The sequence below is a fragment of the Cyclopterus lumpus genome, chromosome 15, assembly GCF_009769545.1.
Source record: "Cyclopterus lumpus isolate fCycLum1 chromosome 15, fCycLum1.pri, whole genome shotgun sequence".
NCBI classification, from domain to species: Eukaryota; Metazoa; Chordata; class Actinopteri; order Perciformes; family Cyclopteridae; genus Cyclopterus; species Cyclopterus lumpus.
This window is the reverse complement of record NC_046980.1, coordinates 12,591,275-12,614,032: the sequence shown is the minus strand read 5'-3', so window position 1 is coordinate 12,614,032 and position 22,758 is coordinate 12,591,275. Positions and strand designations below refer to the sequence as shown.

Sequence of the window (22,758 nt, the reverse complement as noted above, 5' to 3'; positions counted from 1 at the left end):
TTTTTTAATCATTGCATTCATGGTTCTGTTCAATGTCTGTTCAATCTCTGTGCCAACGTACACAGACCTGTTATATGGGAAAATAAATGGACGTATTTATTTTTGTCAGCAGGCAGTGTTACGCTGTATTTCAGATTAGTCCTGATTTGTGAGCTTCTATAAAGGGGCCAAAGGAAGGAAAACACTTCTCTGCAGCCTCTTGAAGACAAGAGCCATGCCAGATTTGTCTCCGTCGCGTCCAACTTGGCCTGCACAGCACTGTTGTGATATCGCTCAGACTCTCAACTCACATTTTCATGAGCTGTACAACCTGGATTTGTCACAATAACACCCACTGGAATGAATACACATGCTGCGATTATTTATTTTTGTTTGGTCTAAATTGAATTTGTGATGGTTATGAAGGACATTATTATTATTATTCTAAAATAAAATAAAATATTTTCTTTTAGTAACAGGCAGTAGCCAAACACTGTTCCCTTGTACTGGATCTCCTTCATGTATCACAGAATTCATTCCAGATTGATAGAGAATTTCTTTCGTCTGGGTTTTAGAAAGCCTTTGTTCTAGTTTCTTTGAAGTGTTTTACTTAACTGCAACAGACAACTGGTTTGTCTGTGTGCTGCGTTCTCCAATAACAATATGTGATTCTACGAAGGCTTCATTAAGTGGGACAAATGGATAGAAACAAATGCACCAATGCAAGGTGAATGGTCTTAAAACTTCATAACTTTACTTCAGGTCTTCCTCAGTGTGATATGATGTTCTGCAAACTGAGAGAAAGGCAATAGAAGGGCAGGTTGGGAAACACTGGAGAGAAGCTGGAGCTGTGTGATGAGATCATCGTAAGTTTGGAGTTTTAGTCCTTCAGCCAGAGCAGGCAAAGATTTATTGTGCTGGATCAGCTTTGAATAACGACTGGCCTCGGAAATAAATGAAAGTGTAATACTAACTTTTAAACATTTAGTGACAATGCTGCTCTGACCAAGGAGTATTATGAAGATTGGCTAAAGGTTGATTGTCCAACAATAAACATGATCTCCTTTCTTCTGATCATTATCCCACGCTGTCTTTCTCATCTCTCAGAAAATTATTTTCCTGGGATTCCGCAAACACAATTGTCACATTAAAGAATTATTTAATGATAGACATGACATGACAAATCAAATCTCTCCAAAACTGACCTTTGTTCAAACCAATTTAGACATACCTGGTGTAAGTATATCCACCACTATGTGCTTTTCACATGTTCTTTGAAAATCGTTGTCAAATATATAATCAGATAAAAACCAACACAATTAACTGCATAATGAAATAAAGACATTCCAAAATATGTGTTTGGGATCAGGGATATAAGAAAAACAGCAGATATATTGTGGGTGAAATGAAGGTATGAGGCATCAGACATCCCAGTCTGTTGCATCTGGACAGCGTGCTCAGGCACTGAGTCACACTGCAGCCCAACAGAAGGAGCTCTATAGCGATCGGCCTCATGGGGAAAATAAAATACTCTGTGGTATTGGAGATGAGTCGAATACAGTACATTGGTTTCATCTCCAGATAATGGCATACTTGTTTTGTTCTTCTTATGATTAGTCACATCTTTAATGGTCTTCATTTTCACTCTTTTTGGATGTCACTCAGAACTGCATATGGGAAGACAACACCATTCATGGAGGCACCCGGGTCGATCAACCAATTAAGATGTGGGTGATAATCCTAAAAGGAATGGGGATGGAGGGAAGCTCCGTGTGTGATGTGTGCAAGGCTTAAAGTTGGTGAAGTTTCAGCTTCGTTGGGCCCCACGGACCGAGGCCTCCTACATCCCCTGAGTGTGTGACTCCTTTGTGTTTCATCCATACCTAACTTACATAGCTGTGTTTCTCCTGAGTTTGAAAACAGAATCACAGTAAAGGAATTTGGACCATATAGACGTGGAGGGAAGGCCCCCATGTCCATGCAAACATCTGTGTGAAGATGGATGGTGTTATGGACTCATAACCTCAACAATATTAGCACATGAAAGGTAGAGCGACTACAGGAGGGCTATTTTAACCGCTCATAGGGGCCCCTCTATTAGCCTCCCATTCATTCTCAAACAGACGCACACATCCCGCTGTTATTACAAACTGCATGTTGGTCACTTTCACCGCCATCGCAGCAACTAACTTTTCTGAGACAATCAGCTGAGTAATTTTGTCATAATTGTGATTAATGTTCTGGCGGGTCACTGGCAGTGTTAAGGCAATTAACAACACTCAGTGCCCCCCTTCGCACAATCAACAAGTAATTTACAAATCATTACTTTAGTTTTTCAGAGCGAGAGTGTGCATTCGTGGAAATGTGCAATGGGTCATCTGACATAAGAACAGCTATGACTCTGCTAATGTCTCCCTTGGGGAGAGTGATTTTGGTGCACATGATGCCCCAGGGCAGTGGCCTGGTCTGGGACAAGGGGGGTAAATAACAACAGAAGGGGGGAGCTGTGGTTGAGAGAGAGCAGGAGCTGCGGATACAGCTGAACTGTTTCAAAAGCTGGGTGCCAAGTCATTTGTAAAAACCAAAGATCAACCCCACATGACAGCCAAGTGTCTGCCCCGCAGTAGCTGACCCTGTGCTCTGAGCTCCGTGTTGACGGGGTCGAAACAGAACATTTTACGTTTTCCTTTGGGAGATCAAATGTGAGTGCAAAACTATTCCATTCTCTCTTATCAACAATAGGCGTCCTAAAAGCTACAGAATGAAGATGTTAAAGAGTTCAGCAGAACAACACACATGCATCATTTCATAAATATGTTTTTCTTTATGTGTGTCTGTAGCAGTTACTTTCAGGAAGGAAGTTAGTCCAAAGGACCTGCAGAGCAAAGCACATTTTCATGGAGCACAAGCAAATATAACCAGACGTTCAGTGGACAACAAAGCACTGAAGAACAACAGATCTGTGTGCACTCACATCTTCATCCTGCCAGTTCAAACAATTCAGATAATAGCTGCTCAGTAAAAAGCCTGATCGTTTTCATTTCTGAGAAAGATTGTATCGTTGGGTTTTAGCATTTCGCTCTTCCGGGGTCAAACAACAATTAACGAGGAAGTGTCTGCATTTGGACCACCTAATACAATCTACGGGGCAATTTGCATGAACCATTGCAGGTGGTGACAAACTATAAGGGCTTCTAAATTGCTGTGTTCAGCTGCCAGCATGCCTGGAGGTACTGAGCTAAAGCAAAGTTAATGGGTTAGTGATAGGAAATGACATCACACATGTATACATACATACACACCCACACACACACATTAAAGCTGACCCAAGGTTTATTTTACCACATTGCAGTTTTTTATTAACAACTGGTCTGACCGGGGAGAGAAATGTCCTTTGGACCTACTTAAAGTGGCTTTACGTGACCCCTGTTACCTTCTCACGCACCCACACACACACGAAAATTTCATATTTTCATGCTCAGCTTTTCATGATGAATACCACTGAGTGGTGTTTTATTGACTGCACATCTGGGAGCCCTTACAGTTAAAGATGGAGGGAACGTGTACCGTAAGTTAAATGAGCACATATGGCCCACTCTTCCTTCATTCATGTGTCATTTCTTGCCTTTCACATGACAAATCTTCTGAACTGAGTTTTGAAGGCAATGCTGAATATGAATTTCACATGTCTTCTCCTGTCTCGAACATTCCTCAGCCTTTGAGTACAGGGCTGGCTGTACAGCTCATACCAAGGTGCTGCGGAGCCTTCTGGCATCATAATTTTCTAGAATATTTTACAATATTATAAAACACAGACTTGAATTCAATGAGTTTTGGATTTTAAAAGTTGCTCTATCAATTAATTTCCCTTTTCTCCAAGTGGCAGTGAGTCACAGTTCAGATCCATGGGCTTGTCAATCAGGTGATGATGTGAAAAAGTTGGAGTGAGCTGTGGTGTGTTTATTTAGACTCTGTGCCCAGCGAGCCTCAAGTCCCGACTTGATGACACTGTGGAAGATCACTCATGTAAATCTGCCAATTAAACCTTTAATCATGATGTTCTGTTACACTTCAGTAAACGTGACTGGCAGAGGCATTAGTGCTTCAACACACCTCATTTACTTTCCAAAGCCTCTTGTTAAATGGAGACGTTGTTCTTGAAACCTCTTTGTATATTTAAATGAGCTATTTTATTTATCAGACTCACCTTTTTTTATGACTGAGCTTATTTTACAAGAAATATTACATTTTCAGACATTTTTTGCTTCACATTTACTGGTAAATATAATATGGACATAAAATATAACTTAAAGTATACCTCAGGCTTCGTGGCACCAGTTACACTGCCTGCATGTTTTAACTGGTGGGTGCTGGCAGAGATCCCAAAATAAGATATATTACCAACAACTGCTTTTAACCGAGGGACATATCATATGATGTTATGCAACCCACAAAGATAATAAAGTTCTGTGATAATATAGATAAGTGCATAATACAATACTCATAATAGAAGGCAAATGACGATTTTAAGTGAACCATTTTTTTACGGTTTACAAATAGTTAACAGTTTAAATTATGAAGATTTGCCCTTTGGATGATGACATGGCACATGAGACAAGCTGCCCAATCTTCACATTATTGGGGAAGAAAATACTTGCTACCTGCTGTAGCTGCAGTGATATCAGTTTAACACAATCCACCCCAAACTGGCTCAACAATTCTAAATAAGTGGCTAAATCAATGGCTTTATCTCACAAAATAGTGCCGCTGACTCTGCTTTTATCCCTCTTCAATCGGACTTCAAAGCTAATCAGTAAGTAAAAACAAATTGGTTGTGGACTGGCACTCACGGCCCTTCATCGTTCCCTTATGTTTCAATCAGCCGCCGATCTCATCACATAAACTACTGTGCTCTGCCTCACATAATTCCCTTTTAACTTCACCAGAGGGATGTTAAAAGTTCATCTCTTTTTGCTCCAATGTTTTCCTAATGGTGGCTTGTTGAGTAGTTAAATAGCAGGCAGGATCATTGCCCTTCATTTTCCCTTGTGAGTAAAGCTGAACATATGTTCACACATCAAAGTCTTTAGATTTACCCTCTGACCTGCTGGTACAGTAAGATTACAGCAGCTGTGTGTTTTAGAAAAGTATTGCTGTACACTGAATATGAAGACGTAAAGAGCTGCTTAACTGGGCTGTATGTGTGCATCAGTGGGTAAAAGGCTCGGCACATTTAAAAGGAAGCACACATTAATTTTTTTTACTGACCAACAAGTTTTACAATAAAACTTTGTCTGTGAGTCAATTGTGAGTCAATTGTGAGTCACTTCCTTCATTTAAATGGTTAGATTTAATATATAAATGCATAAATGAGTACAAAAATAAAACATTTGTATAATATTAGTTGTACATGTGACTAAGATGATATGAGATTAAAATGAATAGATGAATGGATCTCCAGACTTTAACAGTTAAACACAGCTGCACATTCAATGAATTAAAAAAACAGAATGCAAACATATGATTAACATGAAAAAGAGAAAAGACAACATTTAATGATCAGACTTAGAAACTGTGGTTTAAAACATGAATACATCAGGTATAAAGTGCATTGCTATCTGCATAACAGTCGTAGGTAGTCACATATATGTACATCTATTTATTGTCAGTAATAGTATACTGTGGCTCTCAGTATACCATTGTGCTTAACTACTGATGTGGTAACTTTTATATAAATTGCAGTATATCCTTCATTGAAATGGACATTCAAACTAAAGGTTTATTTCAATCATAATTCATCTTACACGTGTTAATCTTTTTGACTGATTTAAGGTAGCGAACTGTGATTGGTGAGTGTCACTATTTGTTCTTAACAGCTCTTGTTTTTTATCAAAACATTTACTGGAATCTTTATGATTCCACTTACTGTCAATTAAATTAAAGATGTTCAGCTTCTCTTTGTCATGTCTGTCATGTTTGGTACAGAACAGCTCAGGAAATGCTCCACCTCTTGTGGCATTCTAATTTCCATCACAAAACATTGTAATAGACATTTTTACTAGGATCTTTTTTAACAGTATACACTCAGTATGGGGGTATCTGGCACCCATTTAAATTCCACAGTGCCAATTAACTTGAAACATGAAATACGACTTGGCAAACTCTGCGACTGCACGTTTTTAGAACAAAAACTTTACATTGTTGTCAATTGTGTACAATTTAAAATCAGAGATGACCAAGTTAAGCAGATCCCATGTTAGGGATTAGACATAATCTGTTTTCTGTTGTTTTAGTAGATGACAGGACTCTGATACATACAAGTGGGATGCTAACTCATGATAATTGTGGAGAAAATCCTCCTGCTGACCATCACCTCTCTCCATTTAACACTTTTACCTTTACTTAATGACACAGAGGCTTGACGGATGTGAACATCTCTGTTAAAAAGTAGCTATTTGCTGTTGATGTCCATTAACAAAAAAGTATCTACAATATAGTTAGAAAAACATACATTCACAGATATAATTGCACTTTGCACTAATAACGTCTACAATCTCTATAAGTTGCGAGGGTGGTGATGGTGAGGACGGCGTCAAGGCTGGTGGATTGGTGTTCGCTATGAAGAGTTGTAGGTTCATTTCATGCAAAAGGCCGCAGCGCGGCAGCCGGCCGGGATAAGTGCTGTTCAACATACCAGATGATCTCATATCACATATAGCTGCGATACTTCAAACCCTCAGCGATGGCTCAGGAGGATCTCGGCAAGAGGTTTTAATTGCCCTTTTTGGATTTCTTCATCCTGAAAGAAAAAAAAGCCAATTTGATGTGAGTGTTATAGAACAACATAGACCAAATAATTATACAACACAACTACAGCTGAATGACAAACATAATTTGTCTCATGTTCATTTGGACCAAAAATGTGGGTGTGAAAATGTAACTAATTAACACCATATTGAGTGTTTGTTTAGCCATGATTGGATGACAGGATCACAAAGAGATGGTGTCAAAGATCAGAATGTATTTTCTCAGCATTATCTCACAAAAACAAATGTTTCAAGTTTACAGGACCAAAATGTTTTTGATCCACAATCAAGAGCTTAACATTTTAGTGACATGAAGTTGAATGTATTTGTGCATTTAGTTCCAGATGATTAATCAGTCCCTTTTCAGCCCATCAGTCAGTTGGCCATCTCTGACTCCAAAGTAAATTACTATGTTGTGTTTTTCTTCCTGATATTATATTTTTAAACTTTTGACTTCATTGCAAGTGCTTGGAGAAAACTTGTTTAGAAAAAAATCCTATTCCTGAATATGTAATTTTGCCGTGCGTTCATTTGCAGCAATTGCCGAGTGGCATACACATACCACAGCACAACTGTGTATTAACAGTAGAAACAGCTGATAATGGGTGGGCAATTTCATTGTTGACATTGGAATCATACTCTGTAAATGCTGAGCCACATTTCAACATGAAATGAAAAAGCCAATCACGGTCTTATTGACCTAACTAAAGAGTAGCATAACACATGCCTCACGATGGTGTGCCTTCAGACACATTGTTAATAGGTTTGTCCTTCCAGTGGATGTGTAATTGTAAACACATTAGGTCTGATCCATTGCAAATGACCACCAATGTCTGCTCTCTTTGTGGGCTTTTGTCATGCAGAGGTCTCTTAACACCTCGACAAGTCAAGGGCTCCACAATCATCCTTGAGACAGACAGTCTGACTGGGGGCGGGATTTGAGTGTGTGTGTCAGAGGCTGGAGCATCAACATCCTCATTGGGTCAGTGATTACAGCAATCATTTTATTTTCTTCCTGTGGAAAGGAAATTCCCTTATTGCATCCCTAAACACATATCTACCTCCACACCACAGTGCAGAGTTTGTTTCATCTGACCAGTACAGGTGTCCTCAATCCTCAGAAATATGTGACTGCACAGAGTTCAGGGTGACAACTTGATCCCTTCTATAAACTTCATGGTGCCAGCGTTTTTAAGAAAAGTCTCTCCTTCCTCTGGGCAGGAAGGAGATGGTTGACATTGGCGGTGACTAAGCTCTCCCAATCTCAGACAAACTTTAACATGATTGTAAAATGCAAGGTGTTGTTGTTTTCCAATAATTTGACAGTGACCAAAATATAGTAATTTATCAAATACTTATTAAAGTGTGGTATAAGTCCACGTTTGTATTAAACCTGTTTCTTGTGACGATCAGGGATGATCACAGAACAACACTCTAGTAAGAGAAGACTAAACAGGATTTCAAGTGCGTGTAATATCCCACATCAAAGCCAGGGTTGGTGTGTGAAGTTGTAATCAGTCTCCACTCCCACTTGGTCATGTACCAGCATGTCTCTCAAATTCATGATCAATATAAATTGGGCCATTAGGAAGCTGTCACTCACACAATGATCTATTGATAGATGTCCAAATGCACATTTGTGCTTTTGCATTCCTCACTTTAAATGTCTATGGAGTGGAAGTGACTTTTTTCCTGCAGAGTTCTGAGTTACAGGTTGACGTACGACAGCAGAACCATGTATTGCAGCACACACACATAATCCATGAAAAACAGTTTGATTAGTTGCAACCTACTTGTTGATGGCATTCTTCCGGTACTGCTGCAGCCACCGTATCTCTGGATTCACACACACCTCTTTGTTTGTCTTGAGCTTGGCACTGATCATTAAAAGGAAAAGAGTTCAGTGTTATGCCAAGTATGCCTCAGTTGAAGATGAAAGGGTGAGTTATGCAAACCTGTGACATCAGGCGTCTTGACACATTGTTATTAAACAGACTGAATTGCCACTGCCTTGTCGAATTGACACACAGAGATCTTTTTCACGGTGGTGACCAATCACTATTTTACCATGCATCTGATGCTGCAACAGCTGCAGAACATGTGTATTTAGGCAGGTCTCAAAGATCATATCCCTTAAGTTTGATATTTCACCCTTGATTGAACTACTTAATGTACCTTAAAAGTTTGAGTACTTGGAGATCAATCTGTCAACGCGTGCTACAGACTACTCTCTAAATCCACCATAACCCTGTGGTTATTTACAGAATGGATCAAGACTGGATTATATGTCTCGATGTGGGAGATCATGCCTCCTTTGGCACACATGTTCGGTTTTGAGTAACAAAAACTCAGTTTTTCCCTCTTCCATACCTGCCAATTATATTCCCCTCACATGTTACTGTTCCTGTCTATTGTAATCAACCGCGTTGTGCTGCTCCACACTTTAATTTGTAAATGATGAGGCCGTAACAAGGAATAACATCAGGCCAGAAGGTTGGAAGTGCAATAAGGACAAACTGCTGCGATAAAATGAAGAAACAAACAAAACCAAAAATTATTGTTTTCCTGTTGAAAACAAAACTGCATCCAATTTCCACCTCCTTTTTATTTTCCACTTCCTGTGGGCCCATCGTAAATGCTTTCTGTGCATGTGTGTGAAAGCGATTGGCAGAGGGGCGTGTGTGTACACATGCATGCACAACTCTTTTCTCTGGCCTGTCGCCTCTCTGAGATTGATGGTGAGAAATGTCCAACAAGCGGGAAACCTGTCTGACTTTTTAAGACCAGGATGGAAAACTGAAACAATAATCTGTGTCTGTGTGAGGGTCGGCATTCAAAACCATACTCACATCACTTGGAAGGGGCAGTTTGGCGTGTGGATGAACCTGAGCTCTCGGATGTAGCCTCGTGGGAGGCTGTTGACTGTTGAACGACAGTAGCATCTCTCCACCAGACTTATGGGCTTTGCTGAGAGAGAAGATGAGTATCAGTTACACATTTAAAGCCATGCTAGTTTCAAAGAAAGCAATAAAACGTAAAATTAGATGAAGCTAATTCTCTTCTGTGGAAGCTGTGTAACTTGCAGATATATAGTATTGGATATAAATAAGATTGAACATTATCACAACAATTAAAAGAGCTGAAAATTATTCAGATGACAAATCTAAAGTAAAGCATACACGCAGAGAAACTACAAATCTACAAATGTGTGTACATACAAACATCCCCTGTACTGTTCTGTACATATGCATTATCTTTACCTCGTTATCTTTAGCAGGGTGGCAGGGAGATGCCGCCAACATTGACCAACATTTGATCAAAACTAAACATTTAAGCTTTAAAAATGTTTTTGTCTCGCCCCCCAGAACACACACATGAGACATATCAGACCCACAAATACTCTGCTCCTTCAGTCACGCACATGTGTGTACTGTGTGGTCCTTAAACTTCATGGATGCAAGTACTTTCCATTGCAGTTTTCAGGAAGATTTCACAGTTGATTAATGTGGAAAAATAAATTGGACTGCTTGTTTTTTCGTGAAAGCTACATGACAAAAAACCACAACAGCGTTGAAAAAATGCACGAAGTTATTCAGTGACAGTTGAGTGGAAATGAATTCAGGATTCATTAACGACGAGATTAAAATAAATTCTCCCTGCTCATTTTCGGTCATGAAATGGGCATAGAGTTTTGTGCACCCTCATGAGGAGAACAAAAAATGTAACGAGATGAAAAAAATTAAAAGGGAAACTGGGGAGGTCACAAACAAATGGCGAGAAGCACCGCTATAGATTAAACTCTATGCTAATTGTGTTTTACACATGATCTCGTGGTATTTCCATGAGAAAAGACGAAACACCTTCAAGTTAGGTGACATGATGTCGCCATGTACCGGCATCGGCTTTGTCTTAGCTGCCTCATTTGCGCGTTAAATGAAAACAAAGAGCAGAACAAATACACACGGTGATCGGTGATCCGACTGGGAATTTCTTACTGGAGCCACATGCGCAGCCTGTTGGTGTTTTACGCGCTGCGCTGTTCTTCCCACTCCAGAACAAGCATGTATCCATTTAACTAATATGTGTGGAATGGAGATCATATTGATATATCTATATCAAGAGACTGACATTAATTTCGGCAACTTTTGCACTTCGATTGTATGTAATTGAATGTTGGTATTATAATTAAATGGTCGATACTTTGGATATATATCAATTTGAGACTTTACCAGGATACTTCACTAAAATCCTAATTAGCATACACATTAAATCATAATTGCAAAAGCCTATTAGGGTTATTTATATAATATAATTGATTATTTTACAACAATAACAATACTTGTGGAATGGAAACGCACTGATTTAAACATTCTTCTCCACTGATGCACGGTTTTTAGTTATTTTTAACACACAAAAAAACACTCCATTGGGTGCATCCTGGTAAATAATGCTCAACAATCTCTAATAACATGCAGGTAATCATCACAACAAAACATCCAAATAAACCTGAACTGCCAACACACACAAATCAGAAAATGATGTTCATACCTTGTGATGGAGGCGCACAAATCACCAACGTGAGCGCAGCCACGACTGCCAATAGCTTCATATACATTCTGGAATAAAGCCTCCGAGATTTGGTCCTGCTCAGAGTAAAGTCCAGAGTAGCTGTGATAGACGCGACTGTGCCGGAGTGTTAAATGAGCCATTATTGTCAAGCCGGACAAAAGATAATGTTACTTCCGGTTTGCCTACCAAAATAAAAGCAGTAGAGGCAGATGCTTTATCTTAACAATTATCTTTCAAGTGACACTGTCATATTACAACTATATTTTAATTTATTTAAATGTTTTAAGTATAGCTACTCTAGAGATGTCCTTTGCCATGTGTCAGTGATTGAGAACTCTGTTTTCACAACGTTTGTTTTTAATGCTTTTATTTTGTAAAACAATGTTTCCTGTTCCATTGGAGTACTATTGGGTAAATGTGTCCTCCAAATTACGCGCAGCACTTAATCGAAACGCATCAAACACACACACACACACACACACACACACACACACACACACGCACACACACACGCACGCACGCACACACACACACGCACATACACACGCACACACAAGCTTACACGTACACATAGCAGACAAGTCACATTGTCACATTATGGAAGATATTTGGCATGACCAGCAAACAACAGAAGAAGGTGATATGGTGTTCGGTATTTAAAAAAAAAAAAAGTAAGTTAATTTGCGTCAACTAGCCATTTTCCCATCTGACAAACACCGAATGCATTTTCTACAGCTTCAAATTGTCCATATGACTGTTGCTAAAGCTCTAAAAAGAAACAGGAGACATTTTCTGTGCATATGTTTGTTTTTAGTCATGGTTTGTCTTCTCATGAACTTCATCGGCCCAAATTAATTATTAGCTAAAAGTGTAACTGGAGAGAACTCACTCTAGCATAACATAGGTTACATTGATGGTTCAAATAAATACACAAGAGGAATATAGGAACAACACATACACACACACACACACACACACACACACACACACACATCCCCACTTGTTTTGAAACTGGACTGAAACCCTTCTCAGTTTAAGTGAACAGTTATCATTATACAGCCAATAGAACATTTCTATTCTGTTTGTGTGCTCACACAAGAGTGTGCACTGTTGTGTTTGGTATATTATTGTATTTAACGAGATACAGATGTGAAGTCAGTTTCCAGACATTTAGCTTCCATCTTCTACAGAAAATACTTTGGTGTATGCATGCGTATAGGTACATGGGAACTTGTGAAGGTTATTCAAAAGCTCTGAGACCCTCAAACATCAGTGAGTCTTGTCTTTTGCTCTGATCACACACTCCAACACTTCAATACCTGAGGTACTTTTACAGACTTGTTTAAACAATATACAAACAACTGAACTAAATGCAACACCACAATATAAATGTAATCTGAAATCATTTGATCTGCAGATAACAAACACATAGACACACACACACACACACATATATATATATATATATATATATATATATATATATATATATATAAGCATATACACAGACATGTCTACAGAAAATGTGTTTTGCCATATTTGTTATGAATCTCAGAGCGACATAATGTGCATAAGTGGTTGTTATTATATTTTCTATTCTTCCTTTTCCTATTTATTGGAGACATGTCCTTTGATCACACAGCTGTGGGGAATCAAAACACTTGCTGAGGGCACATTTTATCATGAAAATGAGTGTAGAAAAGGGCAGTTCAAAGACAATAATTGTTTGACTGTAAGCTTTTGATTTACTCATATAAGTACAAATCCTTTATTGAAGTTATCAGTTCAATATCTGCTTTATAGAAAATTAATATGAAGTGTTTTCAATACCTCTTGCTTATACTTGTGTGCTCATCCTTTCGTGTCTGTCTGAGCCATGTTGCTCCACACGGCGCAGACTGTTTGGGTTTTGTATCTCAAACAGTTGTTATAGATGATGCCATGGAGACCAGACAGACAGGTGGGGGTGCAGGGAGCAGAATAAGTTGACATCTGAATGAACACATATTGACTTCTCTCACAGGCCACAAAGGCTAACGTCAAGTGTGTGTGTGTGTGTGTGTGTGTGTGTGTGTGTGTGTGTGTGCGTGCACGCGCATGTGTGTGAAATTAAGAATGAAAAAGCTAGAACTAGCTCAGAGGAAAAGAGTGCTGTATGAAAGCCTGCAAGTATTTGAGTAAGGTTCTCTCAGCTTGGAGTGAACGGTGACTTCAGAGGGTTTCAGCTCAAAGTGCCCCAATCACACAGGATGCCTGACATGTCCTTACAATACACACTTTACACTCGCTACTCTTTTCCTTCCCAAATCTGTGTGAGTCTGCACAAACGACAGACGTGTGCAGTGTTCACGTAAGCACAAACACAAATGGAAGTAATTTGTTTTGAACACACACACTCACTCACACACACACACACACACACACACACACACACACAGACACACAAACACACACACACACACAGTTATAAATGGGGGCCAATTTGTGACATGTCATGGGAGAAGTCAGAGCTCATCCAAGTATTTCAACATTTCTGCCACAATCAGAGAGATTAACTTTTCTCTGCGGACGTGAATGGACTGTAAAATGTGGTTACATAAGTAGATTTGGGAGCACATCTTCTTGCCAATTGTTCTTTCGTGCTTTAACAAGCCCGGTGGTTAGCATCTTCCCGAAAATAACACTTCGTTATTTTTTTTTCACACTTCATAGAAATTGACACACACTCACATTTTAGGGTATTTTGGGGTCAGATGGAGACAGTTTAGAATGAAAATGTGTATTTGCATGATGCTGTCAGGTGATTTGGGCATGTTGGACACACTCTGAACAAAGACTGTTATGTTCATCTCACCTTGCAGCCAGTGTCCAGTATTTGTATGAGCTAACAAGACAGAGTTCTGTGGCCCACCTGTCCTCACTCCAGGGGTCCATCTCCTCTCTGCACGAGTCATTTCTTTCGGCACTCTTAAAGAACATACTAAGTACTTTTTTGACTGCAAGTATAAATCACCCATATGTTTTTTCTCTGAAGGTCCAAAGGCAAAGCAGGTGTCCTCAAGGGTTTTTAGAACTTAAAAAAACATTTAGGACTTCCAAGTTTGATCAACTCTTTTTTTTTTTTTTGTCTTGTCTTTGTATTTCTCTCTGCTTTTTGCTTTACTGGCATGGCATTTAAACATTTTTGATGCCAAAAGAAAAAGCAGTGGATAAAGGAGAAAGAAAATAAATCACAAGTCACAAGTATCACAAATCATGTCATGTTTTAATTCCACAATTCTACACCTTTTCATTTTGTCTTAAACATGCATGCATGCATTTATACAGTTTATAGCTCTCACCTACTGTACCCCATCTTAGATTTGAGACAGATCTTGACAGTCAATATAACATCTGAATACACACTTCAAGCTGTCTCATCGTGATAACACTTTTACAAAGCTGTTTTAAAAAAAAAAAGCTCATCATGCTGTTCAATAACAGTATGTGAATATGCATGTTGTGGGTGATGAGTTAGTAAAAACATGAATCTGTCACATGCCAATAGATTGTTAAACATTCCTCAACTACTATTCACTTAAAGAGAGAGACCACGTGACCCTGGAGGCAGGAGTATGGATGGCTGAACGTATTATGTTGGAGTAGCCCGTTTCCATAGATCAGACTTTGGTTTGAGAACGTACAGGCAACTGGTCCCAGTGGGGGATCTGCCACTGCTCCATTGAGGCTCTGAGAGGCTGAGGGCCTGCTGGCTGAGCCTTTGTCTGGTTTCCTCTACATCCTCCAGAGAGTCACGAGCCCTGTGCCCTCACACCGCCATATGGACCACCTCAATGGCCTGTCAACAAAGTCTTTAGCCATAGATGTTGACTCAAAGGAGGAGCAATGTGTTGGACAATGGCTTTATAATCACTTGTAGGTTGTAGGCGTAACATGGCATAACTTTTTTTTCCGAGCAGAAACCAGATATTAGTTGTTGGTTTTTTCTCCAGAGTTCCCTCACTGCCCTTGCTAATTGGTGCTAAGATGTAGCGTAAAGTTGTGATCTTCTGCGTTGCCCTTTTTCGAAGGGTTTGCAAATCAAACAACATCCATCATGCGTCACTAAACTATACTGTCACATAGATGCTTTGATCCAATTTTAAGTTTTTGCAAAATCTTGCACATAACTCAATATCCTGTTTCAACAGCAGAGGGAGTTGATACTTCTTGAGATACACTGAATAAAAGTGTACCTAATTTATATCTGAAAGAATCTAGTCTCTTTAGACAAAATCGTTTTTTTTATGGTTTCAGCTGTGAGTTTATGCCAGAATGAGTCACATGAACTACAGCTGTTCTCGAGCTCGCTGGTAAGGTTGGTGGTGGATCCATACGCACACCACACCTGGTGCTGCCCGGCCACGGGAACAAAACCCCCCTCAGCTTCTTCTTTAATGTTGCCTGGGGGAACCGAGAAGCAGCTCACAGACACATTACGGTTATGGTAACACTGCTGAATCGGCTTTTTGAAGTCAAGACTGATGATATACTGTTGATCATGCAGTCATGGGTTTTGTAAATCGGAGGCATGTGATTGCGGTATATCATCTTGATTCTTTCCCGAAAAATTTCTTGAGTAGGCTTTTCAACGGGTCATAGAGATCTGTGATGACTCTCACAACATTTAGAAAAGATAGGTTATTATATCGAAGATTGGAGCATAGGTTTGCAGAAAATGTGTTGTGATAGTCTGATCTGTAAAGCATATTGGTTTGTTTCTGTTCCTTTGTTCTAGTTTCTCAATTCTGCAGCGAATGATTCTGTGTATAGACATGTTTCGTCATGTGTGTGTTACTATTTTGCAACTGTATATAAACACAAAGTAAATACCAGGACAGATTCACATATGCAAACACACTTTTTCTCACAAGCAAAAACTCTGACGTTTATTTTGTCACTGGAACTGAAAACCACAACACAAACAATATGCCTCAAGTTTTAGTCCCAACCACATGTTTAATCTTTGACAAAGACACTGACACACAATCTGTTTCTCCATTTATACCCCCTTTCTTTTAGCCTCTTTGGCTCTTAGATTGGTCAAAGCATCCTCACACAGTTTATGTTTTTGGCTACCCCATAAACCTGATCCATTTGTGTGATGAAAGGGCATAAAGACACATGGAGCCTGTTAATATTTAATTATTCACTCATTTCTGTGTGTCAAATAGCACAAGTGTTATCCGCTATTTACCCTGCTTGTCATCGAGCTGGTATGTAGTCACGTTTCTGAGTGCTGTGAGAGATTCTGAAACCGGTGAGGAAGTGCCAGAAACAGCTGAAAAAAACTCACCACATGAATCAACACGTACTGTTAAGTAGTTCAGGTTGAAACAAAACAAATACCAACTCTTGCTGCTAAATAGAAATACCATTTAATATACAATGTATTATTTTTGGATGTATGAAAAACTTTCAATTTGAATACTTGTTATATCAAAAGATGCAGTGTACAGCTTTTCAATTTGAGTTTTTACCCCTGATAACAATATCATTTTATCATCTTATTCCACTTGAAAGTGAACCCATAATGAATTATTTCTCTCATCACTTATTTTCCAATTTCTTCCTATTCATGCTTTGCTCCAAAAAAGCATATTGGCTTTTTTTTCTGGCAGAAGGGAGCAGCAGTACATATTCATTAATGTAACAAAACAAATACACATCCAAGTATCCAATTCCGTTACAAAACATTTAGCTATTAAAATTGAGCAGTATTATTATTTTACTGCGGCAGTATGAGGCCATATCCTCATCCTCATGTATTTGCTTTTCAAAATGAACATCAGAGACTTGTCAAAGGCTTACAAGAAAGGTTGAGAACATTTTTATTTTATCACGAAAGAAAACAAAATTCTGCTTATTCATGTTGAAAATAAAAGGCAAAACCGCAGATTGTCTATTCTGAATATAATTACGGTAAAAGCTTAACACGGAGCAATAATTATCATGGGCCCAGTATCTGGTGCATGAATTTGCAAAGTGCACTGGACATATCATGTTTCCTAGACTGATCAATTATCTTGGAATCATGGTGTTATTGTAGAGAAAGCACTTTCCCTACATATTTACCCTTTCCCTTGGCCACCCCCCTTTTGGGTCAACGCCCTATAGATTTTTCTATTCTCAGTTCTCTGCTGAGCCGTAACACCCCAGCTGCTGTCTCTTTACTGCCATGGCCAGGTCACTACATAAAACTCTTAAAGAGAGAAAGTTAACGCTACAGCTGTCAATCAGAATGACAGAGAGGCATACATGTGACTAAATGTGTGTCACTTTTATGTGTCCTCTTTGTAAGTTAGCAGGGTATAGTAATAGGTGGCCATAAAACTCTGTGTGCTTCACAGGTATGTAACTGCAATCAAAGGCCTATTAATCAGAGTAAGGAAACGACACAAGCAGAGAAGACAGAGTATCTTGTCCTCTTTCACATGGACAAATACAAGATATTGTTACATGCTATTCATCCTGCATGGCCCCTTTGAAGTAATTCCCCAGACGGGACATAGGGTGATTTTTCACGAGGGACTAAATGAACATGAAGGGGATTATGTGTGTATGAAAAGTTGCATGCAAGCTGACACCCAATCAGACGTGTCTATTCAAACGAACACACACACAGAGAAAGACATAAAAACAAACATGGATGTATGTTAAGTGTAGAAAAATGGATTTTGTGTAAAAAAAAAAAAAAAATTGATTTTTGGAAACTGAAGCGTGGAATTGTGTAATTATGAATGTGTGCGTGTGCAGTGTGTGTTGACATGGTGGTTGGATGGCCGGGGGTTATTTGCCTCTGTTCGTCTATTCTTAATGGGCCGTGTGATCCTCGGGGCCTATGGGCTCGCTATCAGCAACATATGCACATCGCCAATGATCTCCAAGGAGTAGAGTGGATGACAAATGAGTATGAGACATTGCAAAAGACTGGCAGGAGGGGGAGAAAACAGGAAGCAAAGTCCCTGACAGGTAAGGAGAGAGGACTAGAGGAGAGGTACAGATGATGTAGAGGAAAGACAAAGTAACAAGGGGTGAGGGAGAAAAATGAGCATCAGTTAAAGCTCTGTTTCCAGAGCTGGCTTTGATTAGTGACTCTAACCACGCTCTGTTCCTCATTAACTCACAGGAGCGTGGAGGTGTAGCAGAAAGAGAGAGACCCTTTCTATAGACTATGAAGAGTGGGTCAAAGACCTGTCCCGCTCTAAATTCATTCTCTGCACATTTCCCCTTCAAACTAGGGTTAACATAATTCAACAACAGCTTCAGTTCTCATCGATGTTTCCTCTCTGTGATTCACGCCTTTTACTGGTGTAAAGTATGTGTTAGAATAAAGTGATCTTCACTTCACCTGCTATACAATGTGAATGTATCTTCATCAATGAGGCAAAGCTCCATGGACAGGGTGGAGAACTCTTTATTATCTCTGCTCAGCGCTCAATTGTAAAAATGGAAATATTTAGATTGTACTACATCATTGTTTTTGTGTTAGCTGCATGGCACATGGATGGTAATGTTGGTCGGTTAGTTTGCCGCTTTGGTCGGGACTGAAATTGCCAGTACATTTTTTAACAACATTCATGGTCCCCAGAGGAGGAATATAGTGACTTTGGTGATACTCTGACTTCCTGTATTAGTGAACACCATGAGGTTGACCATAATGAAATGAGTGAAATGTCTCAACAACCTTTGGATAAATTGTAGACATTGTTCCCCAGAGGATGATTTAAAATAAGGCTTATATACCAAGGATATTTTGGAATTGAGTTTGCCTCTAGTTGAATCATCAGTTTAAAGTGTGTCCAAGGTCTATGAACAAGTAACTGCAAAACTATTGACATTCCTCCTATTTAGTGATAATTAGCAGAAGTTATCATGCTAACAGCAAGTTAGCATGAATATGAGCATTACGCTCAGAGCACCGCTGTACCTACAGCCTGAACAAAAGAACTGCCATGCTCAACTTATCTTTAGAGTAGAGGTCTTCATCACTCTCTAATAAGTGTGTAACACGTTTAATGATACAAAGCAGCAGGCTTTCCTCAGTGTGTCCAGCCTCCAGAGCTGCTAGCATGGCTTTTGACTCTTAGTCTTTGGTAACTTCAGGGCTCACTGCAACCTTACTGGACTAGGTTGATTCCATTACCAGTATTATTAAATACATTATAGCTTTATTTGAATATATTAGAAGAAAGCAACAATTTAAAGGAAGTTAATGAAGCATGTTCCACATAAACAAACAATCGTATATATTGCACTGCCCCAAATATATTAAAAATATCTAAGGAATAAGACAATATTCCTTCTTGAAAAAGGTTTGAATTAATGAGTTGTGCTGTTAGTACAAGAAAATGCCATATTGACAACATCAAATGTGTTTTTTGAATGGAGAGAGACCCGGTGTAACACTATTAAACTTTTACTGGGAGCTAATTTGTTACTGTAGCAGGAATCACTCAAGGACTGAGTACTTAGAACATTTGAATTAAAACAGAAAAACTTTCAAGTGGTGGTGAAATAGAAATCTCACTGTCCCGTACTTCAGATGAAAAAATGATGTTTGTAACTTTCCAAACCCAACGTGGGCCCATCCCAACAGCCTCTCATGTCTCTGGTGTTATGCTCCGTCTTTGCCAAACTAGAGGGATGGGTGATTTTTCACGGGGAGACGTGGACCAATACATTGAGTTTTACAGGGTTTAGCAGCTCATTTACAAATTGACATCCTCTCCTTTTGTCCACATCCATCTTCTCATGCGACGATGACTTCACACTCCTGTCATGTCCTTTTCACCGCACAGAGCTGAGGGATGGTTGTTCTCATTGCAAAAGGATTTACAAATGTTCCCATCTGTAAAAAATAAAAAATAAACATACATATGTGATCATGTGTGCATTGTTGTATTTTCCATCCTGACGATGAATATGAGTAGGACAATGAAATGTTTTTAATTCTAATATAAGTCAGTCAGAGTTGTGATTTGGGTTTTGGGGTTACGTTTAAAATTAGTATACGTTTTAGACCACAATGTAAATCATGTAGATTTGTTTTGCTGTTTTGGCCATTTACCTACACATGAAGCCAACTTTCTTTTGCTTCAGGGTCTCTCTTTGAAGACGTATATCTATGGTTTCCTGCTTCTAATAAATCTGAATGTATTTTATACTTGCTGACAGAAAGAGAGAGAGCAGAGTTTTACCCAGGCACGGTTTAGATATGTTTGTCACAAGGCCCAATCCATTTAGCTATGGCACTTACCATTTGTTAGTGATAATGCTCCATCCCAGTATTTTCCAACCACAGATGAACCAAAAAGGGAAGAGACTTGAGCAATTTTCATGAGCATTTGAGTGTTTGTGGATGGCAAATGTTTAGAAAACAATCTGAAGAGGTGTGGACACAAAACCTTAAAGACATTAACACCTTTAGAAACACCTTTTTAATATAGACATGCAGATCTGACATTGTAAGAGACGGGTATGAAGGATTACAGTTAGCCATTGGGAAGTAAATATAACCTACAAAGATGTTTAATGTTAGCTAACTATATTTAGTTAAATACATTTAATGAGAATAATTTGTACAATAGCTTATATAGTTATTAAAAAACATTTCTTTATAAGTATCAGTGTGTGAGAGAAGGCATGGAGGTTCCCAGTGGCCTTGTCTCTGGACCTTAACAGGACTCTGTTAACCCCAGACTCCCCACACAAAAGCAGCTTTGTGTCTTAGAGCTGTGTGTGCAGTGAAAAGGTTTCAGGAGGTGAATGTGAAATAAGGTTTTCTCTTTTCTTCTTTTGCAACCATTTCTTTCACTTCCTCGCTTTACAAATGCATGGATGCCATTAACCGGGAATCAAGCCCATTCAAGAGGTATATAATGGTCAAGAAGCTGTGATAATCTGGTGTTCAGATGTTGGCTGGCCGTTGAAATCTGAGCTGGCTTTGACTGGAACTGTATGTCCGTCTGTGGGTCTGTGTGGCAGCTATTCAGCTTGTATGGCTTTCCTTCGAATCCGATTAAAGAGACACAGAATAAAAGTACAGAGACAATCAGTGCAGCAAACCTCTGCTTTCCCCTCAACCTCTTCCTCTTTCAGAACGCTCATTCTCTGGCCACAACACTTCATAACCACCAAACAGCCATTTCTGCAGTTATTATGTGACAATGGTAGAGAACTGGATTTTCATGATTCACCGACACTCAATCACTGAGCTACATGGACATCATTCTAATGGGCTTTTTTGTCTACAGCTTAACTGGGCTGTAATAGTGTGGGCCAGTGATTATGTTGAGTGTTTACTACAAGGAACCCTGTGGTGAACATATACACATTAAAATCATCTGCCTTCCAGACATGTCTAACAATCATAACAAGCCTTTATATGCCATATTTCCCCGGGCTGAAGAATAAGAGCTGTGGTGATTTTTTTAGTCGAAATCCTTTATTTGCACTGTTAACACCTGGTCATTTAGAAAATGAAGGGTTAGAATTTAGGACTCAGATAAAACCCTCTATGTTAATCTCCCTCTTTGATGCATCTCTTCCTTTCCATATTTTACTGTTCCCCCTTCTCTTCCTCTGCTCGTTCTGAATCTCTGTTATCAGGTGAGGTTGGTTAGCAGGTCTGTGTCGCGCTGTAATTTTGATAAGAGATGTCTTGTTCCCAGGCCTGTATAGGGCAGTGTCAGGGGACCCTGAATTGGCTGCCTGCTGTCAATCTCCCTGACCAGACCTCGCGACCCACAGGGGGCTTCTGGGAAGTGTCTGAGATTTAGGGCGCTATCTCAAACCTTATTACAACTTGATAACATGAGGAAAAGGTCAGAGGAAGAGGGGAGAGGAACAGCTTTCTTTCATTCATATTTCAACACTGGTAGTAGTTATAAAAAGGTTTAAAAATATAAAAGGAATATATTTAGCATTGTGGAACCAGACTGACTGTGTGGCCCTCTCTGTGATTGGTCATGAGAGGATTTCGAGGAACCATGGCTGCTTGGGTGAATGGTTTGTTGGCTTTTCTGTCTACTGTGGCTTTTTAAAACAGAGAGAGAGAGAGAGACAATTAAGGTAGCTCTGTTATTAACTAAAGGCTGTGATGATCATAATAGGTTTGAATTGTGTTTTAGGAGTAAAGATTACAATTTATAAATGTATGTTTGGGCAATGTACTCTCATTCTATCAAAGATGAGAAGATTGATACCACATAACTGCCCGCTGTATACAGCTGGCTGGCGTAGTTTAGCATAAAGACTGTAAACAGGGGGAAACAAATGTCCAAAGGTTACAAAATATGCCTTTCTAAGGTATAAAGATATTTTATGTTATCAGTATGAAATAAAACAATTCCTGGATGATTTC

At 39.2% G+C, this 22,758-nt stretch overlaps 1 protein-coding gene across 1 annotated transcript; it reads right to left on the bottom strand.

The window, feature by feature from the left end:
* Nucleotides 1-5,312: 5,312 nt before the first annotated feature.
* Nucleotides 5,313-11,451, bottom strand: cxcl12a (chemokine (C-X-C motif) ligand 12a (stromal cell-derived factor 1)). The gene is made up of 4 exons (XM_034552040.1): nucleotides 11,334-11,451; nucleotides 9,635-9,752; nucleotides 8,579-8,662; nucleotides 5,313-6,778 (listed from the first exon to the last, which is right to left on the bottom strand). The coding sequence occupies exons 1-4, from the start codon at nucleotides 11,398-11,400 to the stop codon at nucleotides 6,751-6,753; spliced, it is 297 nt and encodes a 98-aa protein (XP_034407931.1). The 5' UTR covers nucleotides 11,401-11,451; the 3' UTR covers nucleotides 5,313-6,750.
* Nucleotides 11,452-22,758: the final 11,307 nt, after the last annotated feature.

Coding starts and splice junctions, on each gene's coding strand:
- cxcl12a (XM_034552040.1), bottom strand. CDS start 11,400: ATGTATATGAAGCTATTGGCAGTCGTGGCTGCGCTCACGTTGGTGATT. Junction 9,753..11,333: donor TTGTGCGCCTCCATCACAAG/GTATGAACATCA, acceptor CTTCTCTCTCAG/CAAAGCCCATAAGTCTGGTG. Junction 8,663..9,634: donor AACTGCCCCTTCCAAGTGAT/GTGAGTATGGTT, acceptor TTTAATGATCAG/TGCCAAGCTCAAGACAAACA.